Below are 12047 nucleotides of genomic sequence, written 5' to 3'. Positions count from 1 at the left end.
TCCTCACAATTCCCCGTTGTTTACAATGGAGCGAGAGAGATTCGGACCGAGAAAGCGACGATTACCCCATTAATTTGAGCCAGGATGAAAGATTCATGGATGAGGAACGTTAGAGTGAAGGGTGTATCTTTTTTCGCTCTGACCGTAACTTAGGTACAAGCTGGCTCATTGGATTCCACACTCTCTCCTTTTTCTATTGTGGATCACGGATTTGTATTTTAAACCACCTCGGATACTATATCCTCTTGAAAATGAGAGTCGAGAACGCGAAATGGACATTCACAGTGACTTTTATCTTCACGACAATACATCGGTGAAGCTCTTTAGCTACGGAGCTAACGTGATAGCATCAGGCTCAAATGCAGATAGAAACAAAATTTTAAAAAAACCCTGACTGGAAGGATAGACAGAAGATAAACAATACTATTAAACCATGTACATGTAACTACACGGTTAATAATTTCCAGCTTGGCGAAGCTTAACAATTGAAGCTAACTTAGCTACGGAGTGGCGGCGGGCGTTGTAGCTTTCGACGACACCCCGGCCGCCATCAGAGTCGGCAAGAAACATATATTTCCCCAAAGTTACGTACGTGGCATGCACATAGCGACATGCACGTACGGGCAAGCGATCAAATGTTTGGAAGCCAAAGCTGTACTCACGGTAGCGCGTCTGCTATCCAGCTCAAACACAACACAACCTCCTGGTTGTGTTGCTGTAGTCCGCCGCTAATACACCGATTCTTCTTTGCAGTCTCCATTGTCCATTAAACAAATTGCAAAAGATTCACCAACACAGATGTCCAGAATACTGTGGAATTTTGAGATGAAAACAGAGCAGTTTGTATGGTGACACATTGGGTCCGAATACTTCCGTTGCGTCATCATACATAGACGTTTTCAAGCGGAAGTTTCCCGGGAAATTTAAAATGTCGCTTTATAAGTTAACCCGGCCGTATTGGCATGTGTTGCAATGTTAAGATTTCATCATTGATATATAAACTATCAGACTGCGTGGTCGCTAGTAGTGGCTTTCAGTAGGCCTTTAATGAACTAGAGATACTAAGAGCCCTCAAAAGAAAACAAAGGTATAGTATGCCCAGGCCTGGCCCTAACCAATCTGGCGCCCTAGGCAAGATTTTAGGTGGCGCCCCCCCCCACATCGGCAGTGAAGTGTATATACTCACAAAAAACCAAATAGCTTTGTCTTTGACCTTTTTTTTTACTTAAAGAAAGCAAATTAACAATCAGAATAGTTAACAAGATTAAAAAAAATATGGATAAATAAATGAATACAAAAAATAAAAAATGAATATATGAAATACAATATTTTTTACATACATAAACACAACATAAAACGTGTCAACAAGTTGCATAAAATAAATTAAAAGTACAATATAAATAAGGCACTGCACAAAACAAGTTATCAAACCAGTATGACTTTAACAACTATATTACAAAAAAAGGGGATCCTACAGAGTTCTCTATATGTGCTTTTTAATATTGCATTAACTAGAATGACTTACAAATGACTGTACACCAGGGAGTACTGTAATTACCTAACGTTACATTATTATTTTCCATAACAATTTAGCCCCCTCCACAATATTAACCCGACGTTAAAACAGAACTAGCTATTTATTGATTAGCAATTGCCGAATCATGTAACATTAGCTTAAAAGCCAGGTTACTATCACATTCTGTAACAGACAAATAATTTCATGTAGGCTAACCGTTAGCCTACGTGAAATTATTTGTCTGTTAGACGTTAGCCGCTAACGTTACCTACCTGCTACCTCTGTCTTTTTCTCGTTTCTCCTCTTCTTTTCTCTTTTTTCTTCCCTGGGCACCTGACAGTTTTGGCCGTTTTGACATCTTGTGTTGATTTTTTTATGTGGTGACGTCCAAAAAGAGTCATGATACGGGAAGGGAGGGGGCGCACCGTGCCGGGGGAGGGGGGGCATAATGTTGTTACAAATAATATTTCTATTAAATAGGCTTTACTTTGCATTTTAATTAACGTGGGATTATTTTATGTATTTAGAAATAATAGTACCAACTTTTTTTTATTTTTTTTTTATTTTTTCCCTCCAACATTTGTGGCACTGGCGTGGCGCCCCCTGATGAACGGCGCCCTTAGCATTTGCCTATACAGCCTATGCCACGGGCCGGCCCTGAGTATGCCCAAAGAAAACTGTACCTTGGTAAGAATAATATAATTTACCTTAAGAAGAAGATGGGATTCCCATTCATGACCTAAAAAGAATCATAGCAAGATGCAAAGAGAATCAGTGTCAGAATAGTTTTATTGCCATTGTTTGAGAACGAGTTTCACAAACCAGGAATTTATCTTGGTGCAATCGTGCAACATAAAACACATATAACACAGAATAGGTAATAGGTAACGAATAATAAAGATGAGCTGTAACTAAGCTATCAGATCTTGTTATTGTTCATGTTCTGATCAGGCGGGCCGGTTCTACGATCGGAATAAAACTGGACTCACTGGTGACGGTGGCAGATAAGGGGACTGTGGAAAAACTAGTGAGCATCCTGGATGATGCCAGTCACCCTTTGTATACCATTATCAGTAGCCAGAGGAGCCTGTTCAGTGCTAGACTGCTTCTTCTCAAGTGCAGGACTAATAGACTCAAAAACTGCTCTCAGGGGGGAGGGGGGGGTACTAGGATGACAGGGGATGCAAAACAATAACAGTGCAATACTTTTTCATAACACGGTCACTACTGCCTAGTTTCTCTTGTTATACTCTTATTTTACTGTTATATTTGTATTCTCATTGTTGCTTTTTATTTTTATTCTTATTGTAATATTTTTCTATTGTGTTTCCACTTACACCCCCATTATTTACTTTTGAATTTTTAAATTCGATCTCAATTCTGTACACTGCTGCTGGAATTTGAATTTTCCTGAAGGAATCAATAAAGTACTATCCATCTATCTATCTATCTATCTATCTATCTATATATCTATCTATCTATGTGTCTGATTGCCGAGGGGAAAAAACTGTTCAGAGTCCTATGCAAACCCCTATGCCAAAAAACAATCAGGACAAACTTAGACTATAGTACCGAATATAATTAATTAGTACCACGGTACTATAGTAGTACCGGTATATCGTACAACTCTAATATATACATTATATATGTATTTATACAGTGTACATATATGTATCAATCAATCAATCAATCAATCAATGTTTATTTATATAGCCCTAAATCACAAGTGTCTCAAAGGGCTGTACAAGCCACAACGACATCCTCGGTACAGAGCCCACATACGGGCAAGGAAAAACTCACCCCAGTGGGACGTCGGTGAATGACTATGAGAAACCTTGGAGAGGACCTTGTATGTATACATGTATATGTATATACATATATATATTTTTGTTGCTGTTGTTTTTTATCCCAAAATATATATATATATATATATATATATATACTACCGTTCAAAAGTTTGGGGTCACCCAAACAATTTAGTGGAATAGCCTTCATTTCTAAGAACAAGAATAGACTGTCGAGTTTCAGATGAAAGTTCTCTTTTTCTGGCCATTTTGAGCGTTTAATTGACCCCACAAATGTGATGCTCCAGAAACTCAATCTGCTCAAAGGAAGGTCCGTTTTGTAGCTTCTGTAACGAGCTAAAGTGTTTTCAGATGTGTGAACATGATTGCACAAGGGTTTTCTAATCATCAATTAGCCTTCTGAGCCAATGAGCAAACACATTGTACCATTAGAACACTGGAGTGATAGTTGCTGGAAATGGGCCTCTATACACCTATGTAGATATTGCACCAAAAAAGCAGACATTTGCAGCTAGAATAGTCATTTACCACATTAGCAATGTATAGAGTGTATTTCTTTCAAGTTAAGACTAGTTTGAAGTTATCTTCATTGAAAAGTACAGTGCTTTTCCTTCAAAAAAAAAAAAAAATATATATATATATATATATATATATATATATATATATATATATATATATATATATATATATATATATATATATATATATATATATATATATATATATATATATATATATATATATATATATATAATCTTCCTTAATGCCTTCACTGACTCCTTTCTGTGATGGTGTCATCTAAAAACGAAAACAAAAGTAAAACACACAGTTTGTTCTTTAGATAACGGTTTGAGCTTTGTTTGACTATTAAAGCAATTTTTTTGTGGAGGAATTTCAAATTGTATAACTTTTTTTACTTGCAGTGATATCATTCATGTTGCAGCTCTTTTGTTATCAATCAAACAAATAATACCTGTCTCTCTTCACCCCACAGGTAGCATGCCGACAACTGCAATGAGCATGGCGAGTTACTTGCAAAATACACTGTTCTGTACCGTATGTACATTACGGTATACATTTAATCATTTTTTCTTGCTTTCCCAAATGCAGCTATACTGTCCCGAATTCTCGTGCAACTACTCAGACTGCAACGCCATGTACGGCAGTCAAAATGCAACGCAATGTGCCGCTGGTCAGTGGTGTAAGGTAAGCAGGCCAAATACTTCTGTATGTCCAATTAGTGTATCTTCACCACGAAACGCCCCCCCAGCCACTAAAATAGGCAAAAAATATATATTTCTCAGCTGTGGTCCGTACGGGCCGTAGCAGTACTCAGTTGCAATACACTTTTCCTCCACTTGTGGCAGTAATGACAATATCAAACAAAGAAGAAGTCTGGAGCTGAAGTTATTGGGAAGTTTGTTAGTCGCTAAAATTATGACTAAAATGGTGACACTGTATATTCATTTGCACTTTTATTTTACTGACCGTTCATTTAAGAAACACGTATAATATGTTCTATTGTTTAAATAGAATGTATTTATTTCATCAGTTTTTATGAGTCCCTTTTTTCTTAGTATATTTGATTAGTATTTATTTTTTTAATCAGCCTGACATAAGCCTTGATTTCCTATCATTTGACATGGTTTATCCTGTTAAACTGTAAGTACACGGCAAAAAGTCAGTGTTCAAAAACAAGAAAAAAAATTACAAAAATGAGGGGTATTTTATTTGAACTAAGCAAAATTATCTGCCAATAGAACAAGAAAATTTGGCTTGTCAAGACTTTCCAAAACAAGTCAAATTAGCTAACCTCAATGGACCCAAAAATACCTTAAAATAAGTATATTCTCACTAATAACAAGTGCACTTTTCCGGGTAGAAAAAAAAAAGAGACCTTTTTGCTCAATATGTTGAAAAATATTCTTAAATGAAGTAAACGCTAGTGCCATTATCTTGACATAATGATATGCGCTCGGCATTACATTTCTTGAAACCAGCAAACTTATACTAAAAACTAATTTATTGTTCTTAATGGAAAGGCAACAAGGCAAGCGCTTGTTACTCTCGGGGTCTCCTAGCAGCTCAGGCAAATCATATGGTCTAAAAATGCATTTTTCCATGGATAACATGACATCATCGCGCCAAGTGCGTGCTCTTTCAGTCAATTAGTGTGCATATATACAGCCCGGCCCCCGGCCAACATTTTTTGAAATTATAATTTTGAAGAATTTATCTGAATGTGCATGAACTATCTCTGTTCAAAATTGTTTGAAATGTCAAATGTTTGAATATTAACTGTCAGTTTACTGTACTGTGCCAACTGTACTACTATATGAGTATGTGTTTTCTATTGTTTCATTGAAAATAACACAGCAAAGTCCATTTGGCTGTCATCTGTTTTAATTATGAGACACAATTTTGTCAAAATCATGATTTTTTTTGTCATGCTTGAAATAAGAAATTATTACTTTAAAAAAAGTAGTTTTATACTTGTGAGTGTTGATGACACAGCTTTGCAACAGTTGATTTTCTAGTTCCAAGCATGTTTTACTCAATATAGCTCATCAAATCTCAGCAACAAGTTGTAATATCTTACTGAGATCATTTAGGACCAAAACACTTAAAACAAGTAAAACACTCTAACATAAAATCTGCTTAGTGAGAAGAATTATCTTTTGTCAGACAGAAAATAAGCAAATATCACCCTTATTTGAGATATTTCATCTTACTTAGATTTCAGTTTTTGCAGTGTAGGTTAAATATAATTTTTGAATAAAATGAATGAGTAAGATTACTAATTCAGTGTTAATATTTTAGTGAGTGGAAAAGTTGGGTTCCCAGCTCAAAAAAGTTAAGAACCCCATGTGCTAAATGATGTACTGATATGTAAAGATACAGGAGTTTTTTAATTTTTTTTTATTTTATTTTATTTTTTTATTTTTATTTTTATTTTTATTTTTTTATTTTTTTATGTCCTGCCCAGCTTCTCAGGCAAATCATATAGTTGATGTAGATGCCCATATCGGCTGTTCAGATTTACTTTACAAAAGAGAAGTGTAGGATACTTCTCTTGTTGCCTTATTTGTATTTTGACTTTATTAAATGTATTTATATTATCATTTGGTGCAGCCGGGCCGGAGCAGGAGGGGATAGAAAGAGAGAAAAAGGAAGACAGAGGGGGGAATTGTGGGGACAAGAGGGGGATTAGACAGAGAGACAAAAACAACAACAGCAAACACAACAACAGAGCAACATCAGCAAATACGACATGTACAAATATGATGGTAAAAGTAATAGCAAATAAGCAGTTAGCGAAAATAAAATATAATACAGAAATGATAATGAGCATTATTACACTAAGAATGGAGCAATATGAATACCAATAGAAATAGTGCTATTGATAATAAACAATACCAACACTTTACCTTTATTATCAACAATAAAATTGTTCAAATGCAACAATACAAATACGTAATGATAACTTGAGATACGAAAGAATGCAGAAAAATGGAGGGGAAGAAAGAGAAGCAACCTACATTAACCTTGTAGATTGTTATGGTAACAATAGGTTAAGCTTTGTCAGTGTGCCATGTGTTATACCCAGTTAGATACAGGAGTTCAAAACACACAGAAAGACAATCTCCCATTAACCCTCTGAGGACATTTGATTATAATGATCATAAAGTCAAACATAGATAAAAGTCCTGAACTTTTTTAATGGCGAAAAAACTTTTTTTTAACTTTTTGGTGGTGCTCAGATTTCTCCCGAAACGTCAGTCCTAACCAAAAAACATCAAACCTATTTTTTTTAACATTTTGAAGGCTTTTGATCAGATAATGCCGCAGGTTGAAATCCGTAAAATAACTCGTGAAAATAGTTCTTTGAAAACTGCGACATTTGATCAAAATAAAATCAAAGGGTTAAAATAACGACAAAATCATTACATGTTTGGTACTTGTGTTCAGAGCTAAAGTTGATTGAGAGATTGTTTTATGCCCTTAAAAAAATGAGGGACTGTTGTCTATGGTTGAGCTTGTTGTGACCCCAGGATGCAGAGATACATTGTGACGTGCAGGCAAAAGAGTTTCTTTTAACTGAGGGAAAATAACAAAAGGAGTCTGGTGCAGAGTACGCGATAGCAGCAAGGCAAACAGTGACACAATACAATAATCCAGCAGCGGTTAGGAGCAACAAAGTAGAAATAGACTTGATCAAACAATAGAAATCAGGTGTGCTGGGTGGAAACTAAGCAGAAAGGGAAGGTGCAGCAAAACAAGGAGTCTAACAGGAAGTAATACTAAAACAAGAGTACCGGGACAGGTAAGGATACCGGACACAGGGTAGTGTCGATTAACAGCCAGTGTATCATACACCTGTGAAAGAAATCCAACATGAAAAAACATTTTTGAAATAAATCATGTATAATGGAGTAACACAACAAAAATGATGGCCAAAATGCAGCAATAATTTACTGAAAGGTGACAAAGTTCAGCCTGGGATTAATAGAAGTTGTATTTAATCACTAGACTTAGACGTCCTTTTTATTGTCATGCAAATTTGAACTTTACAGTCAGGGCCGGCCCGCGGCATAGGCCGTATAGGCAAATGCTAAGGGCGCCGTCCATCAGGGGGCGCCACGCCAGGGCCACGAATGTTGGAGGAAAAAAAAAGTTGGTACTATTATTTCTAAATACAAAAAATAATCCCACGTTAATTAAAATGCAGAGTAAAGCCTATTTAATAGAAATATTATTTGTTACAACATTACGCCCCCCCCCCCCCCCCTCCCCCCGCACGGTGCGCCCCCTCCCTTCCCGTATCATGACTCTTTTTGGACGTCACCACATCAAAACATCAACACAAGATGTCAAAACGGCCAAAACTGTCAGGTGCCCAGGGAAGAAAAAAAAAATGGATACTTACTAATTAATAATAACAGTTTTGTTTTAAATGTCCATCCATCCATTTTACAATATAATTACAACACTTTATGTACATATTTATATACAGATTTGAACAATAAGTTATTCACTGAAATATATTTATTAATTGTGGTTCTTACAAAACATAAAACTTATAAAATATAAAAGCTAAAATGTCTCTTAAAGCTCTGCCCCTTTAATTAGTGCATACTAAATAATTTAACTTTAGCCGACTACTACAACCATATTATTTACCAGCAACATAAAGTGAAACAGAGGCAGAGGTGTCCTGCCACAGTCAGTAACAAATAAACAGAAAACAGTAGTGGTCAAATACAAATAAGGCAACAAGAGAAGTATCCTACACTTCTCTTTTGTAAAGTAAATCTGAACAGCCTATATGGGCATCTACATCTACTATATGATTTGCCTGAGAAGCTGGACGGGACAAAAAAAAAATGTATTTTTATTTTTTATTTTATTTGTGGCGGACGTAATTCTTTCGTGGCGGGCCGCCACAAATAAATGAATGTGTGGGAAACACTGCACTCCTAATCGCTAAATCCCATGAAATCTTATACGTCTAGTCCAGGGGTCGGCAACCCAAAATGTTGAGAGAGCCATATTGGACCAAAAATACAAAAACAAATCTGTCTGGAGCCGCAAAAAATTAAAGCCATTTTACATACAGATAGTGTGTCATGAGATACAAATTGAATTAAGAGGACTTAAAGGAAACTAAATTAGCTCAAATATAGCTACAAATGAGGCATAATGATGCAATATGTATATATAGCTAGCCTAAATAGCATGTTAGCATCGATTAGCTTGCAGTCAAGCAGTGACTAAATATGCCTGATTAGCACTCCACACAAGTCAATAACGTCGCCAAAACTCACCTCTGTGCATTCACGCACAACGTTAAAAGTTTGGTGGACAAAATGAAACAGAAAAAGAAGTGGCATAATGATAAAACACGTCCTAGAAAGTCGGAGAAAGTTAAACATTATAAACAAACTACGGTGAGTTCAATGACCGCCGAAATTAGTAGGACAAAACAGCGCTCGCCAAATCCTCTCATCAGTGAAGCATGTTTAATATAAACAGTGTGATTTATAGGAGCCGCAAAAAATTAAAGCCATTTTACATACAGATAGTGTGTCATGAGATACAAATTGAATTAAGAGGACTTAAAGGAAACTAAATGAGCTCAAATATAGCTACAAATGAGGCATAATGATGCAATATGTACATATAGCTAGCCTAAATAGCATGTTAGCATCGATTAGCTTGCAGTCTAGCAGTGACTAAATATGTCTGATTAGCACTCCACACAAGTCAATAACATCGACAAAACTCACCTTTGTGCATTCACGCACAACGTTAAAAGTTTGGTGGACAAAATGAGACAGAAAAAGAAGTGGCATAATGATAAAACACGTCCTAGAAAGTCGGAGAAAGTTATACATTATAAACAAACTACGGTGAGTTCAATGACCGCCAAAATTAGTAGGACAAAACAGCGCTCGCCAAATCCTCTCATCAGTGAAGCATGTTTAATATAAACAGTGTGATTTATAACAATTAGGGAGGTTTGTGTCATGTTTGTCCTTCTACAGAAACCAAATTAAAACAAAAAATATATTTTTTTCCCCTCCTCTTTTTCCATTTTTCATACATTTTTGAAAAAGCTCCAGAGAGCCACTAGGGCGGCGCTAGAGCCGCGGGTTGCCGACCCCCGGTCTAGTCTCTTACGTGAATGGGCTAAATAATATGATTTGATATTTTACGGTAATGTGTTAATAATTTCACACATAAGTCGCTCCTGAGTTTACAAACTATGAAAAAAACTGCCACTTATAGTCCGAAAAATATGGTAATTAATACCGAATTCCAGAGGCAAATTCATACATTATTCACTGTTACAAGTGGCCCTCTGATGGCAGGCATAACTGCCATGTGGCCCTCAATGAAAACCAGTTTGACATCCCTGAACTAATATGAACACGAGGGTCATTTTTCTCAGGTTAGGTATTTTCTTGTATGACACGCTGAGATTGATGTGTTACCCAGCTGTGCAAGATGGACATGTACTACTACATGGCGAGCTGCAGCGACTCCTGCGGCCGCCTCTGCTCCAACGACTCCTGGACCAACTGCACCGTGGATTGCTGCAATGGAACCAACTGCCTCAACGACACCTTTGCGTCCATGATGATGACGATGATGTCCACAGGTACACAACACGTCTTCTCCGGGCGGTAAGTCATTGTTTGATCTTTTTTTTTTTGGCCCCGGCAGCTGCTCCAACCACCGCACCCGTCACCACGGCCGTGGTCACCCCGCCGCTAACAACAGCAGATGACGTAAGGACTCGACACGTTTCCACTGTACTAACCACCTCTGTAGTCCATGGGAGGGTCACTGTTTCACCTGGGAAATGGTGAATGGTGTGTATTTATACACGGCTTTACTATACCTGCATGTGACCTTACCCACAGTGCTTTGCTTTATACGTCACATTCACACACTGATGGCGGAAGCTGCCATGCAAGGCGCTAACCACTAGGGGTGTGTAAAAATGTTCTGAATGAATTGCGATTCTTATTTGCAACGATTCTTAATCGATATAAAAAATATTTTTTTTATCTATTTATTTTATTTTAATTTTAATTTGTCCTGTCCAGCCACTCAGGCAAATCAGTGTTTTGATATCATATTTTATCAAATTAGCCAGACCTGGATACAGTGTTTTCATAATAAATTATATCAAATTAGCCAGACCTGGATCAGTGTTTTGATATCAAACGAGCAAGACCCGGATCAGTGTTTTGATATCAAATTAGCCAGACCTGGATCAGTGTTTTGATACCAAATGATATCAAATTAGGGAGACCTGAATAAGTGTTTTGATATCAAATTAGCGAGACCTGGATCACTGTTTTGATATCAAATTAGCCAGACCTGGATCACTGTTTTGATATCAAATTAGCCAGACCTGGATCACTGTTTTGATACCAAATGATATCAAACTAGCAAGACCCGGATCAGTGTTTTGATATCAAATTAGCGAGATGTGGATCAGTGTTTTGATACCAAATGATATCAAATTAGCAAGACCTGGATCAGTGTTTTGATATCAAATTAGCCAGACCTGGATCAGTGTTTTGATATGAAATAAACCAGACCTGGATCAGTGTTTTGATATCAAATTAGCAAGACCTGGATCAGTGTTTTGATATCAATTTAGCCAGACCTTGGATCAGTGTTTTGATATCAAATTAGCCAGACCTGGATCAGTGTTTTGATATCAAATTAGCAAGACCTGGTTTAGTGTTTTGATATCAAATTAGCCAGACCTGCATCAGTGTTTTGATATCAAATGACATCAAATTAGCCAGACCTGATCAGTGTTTTAATACCAAATGATATCAAACTAGCAAGACCCGGATCAGTGTTTTGATATCAAATTAGCCAGACCTGGATCAGTGTTTTGATACCAAATTATATCAATTCAGCAAGACTTGGATCAGGGTTTTGATATGAAATTAGCAAGACCTGGATCAGTGTTTTGATATCAAATTAGCAAGACCTGGATCAGTGTTTTGATATCAAATTAGCCAGACCTGCATCAGTGTTTTGATATCAAATGACATCAAATTAGCCAGACCTGATCAGTGTTTTAATACCAAAATATATCAAACTAGCAAGACCTGGATCAGTGTTTTGATATTAAATTAGCCAGACCTGGATCAGTGTTTTGATACCAAATTATATCAATTTAGCAAGACTTGGATCAG

The 12047-nt window shown here is 36.7% G+C and overlaps 1 protein-coding gene across 1 annotated transcript in view; it reads left to right on the top strand.

Annotated features, from left to right (window-relative positions):
- LOC133660502 (mucin-5AC-like) overlaps positions 1–12047 on the top strand; it is a 30522-nt gene that overhangs the window by 12896 nt on the left and 5579 nt on the right. The window contains exons 5-8 of the mRNA XM_062064040.1: positions 4316–4344; positions 4432–4527; positions 10321–10483; positions 10549–10613. Coding sequence (XP_061920024.1) covers positions 4316–4344; positions 4432–4527; positions 10321–10483; positions 10549–10613 — 353 coding nt within the window. The remainder of the gene's footprint in view (positions 1–4315; positions 4345–4431; positions 4528–10320; positions 10484–10548; positions 10614–12047) is intronic.

This window comes from Entelurus aequoreus, linkage group LG11 (genome assembly GCF_033978785.1).
Source record: "Entelurus aequoreus isolate RoL-2023_Sb linkage group LG11, RoL_Eaeq_v1.1, whole genome shotgun sequence".
Classification (NCBI taxonomy): domain Eukaryota; kingdom Metazoa; phylum Chordata; class Actinopteri; order Syngnathiformes; family Syngnathidae; genus Entelurus; species Entelurus aequoreus.
The sequence above is the reverse complement of the archived record's forward strand: the minus strand, read 5'-3'. Positions and strand labels throughout refer to the sequence as shown.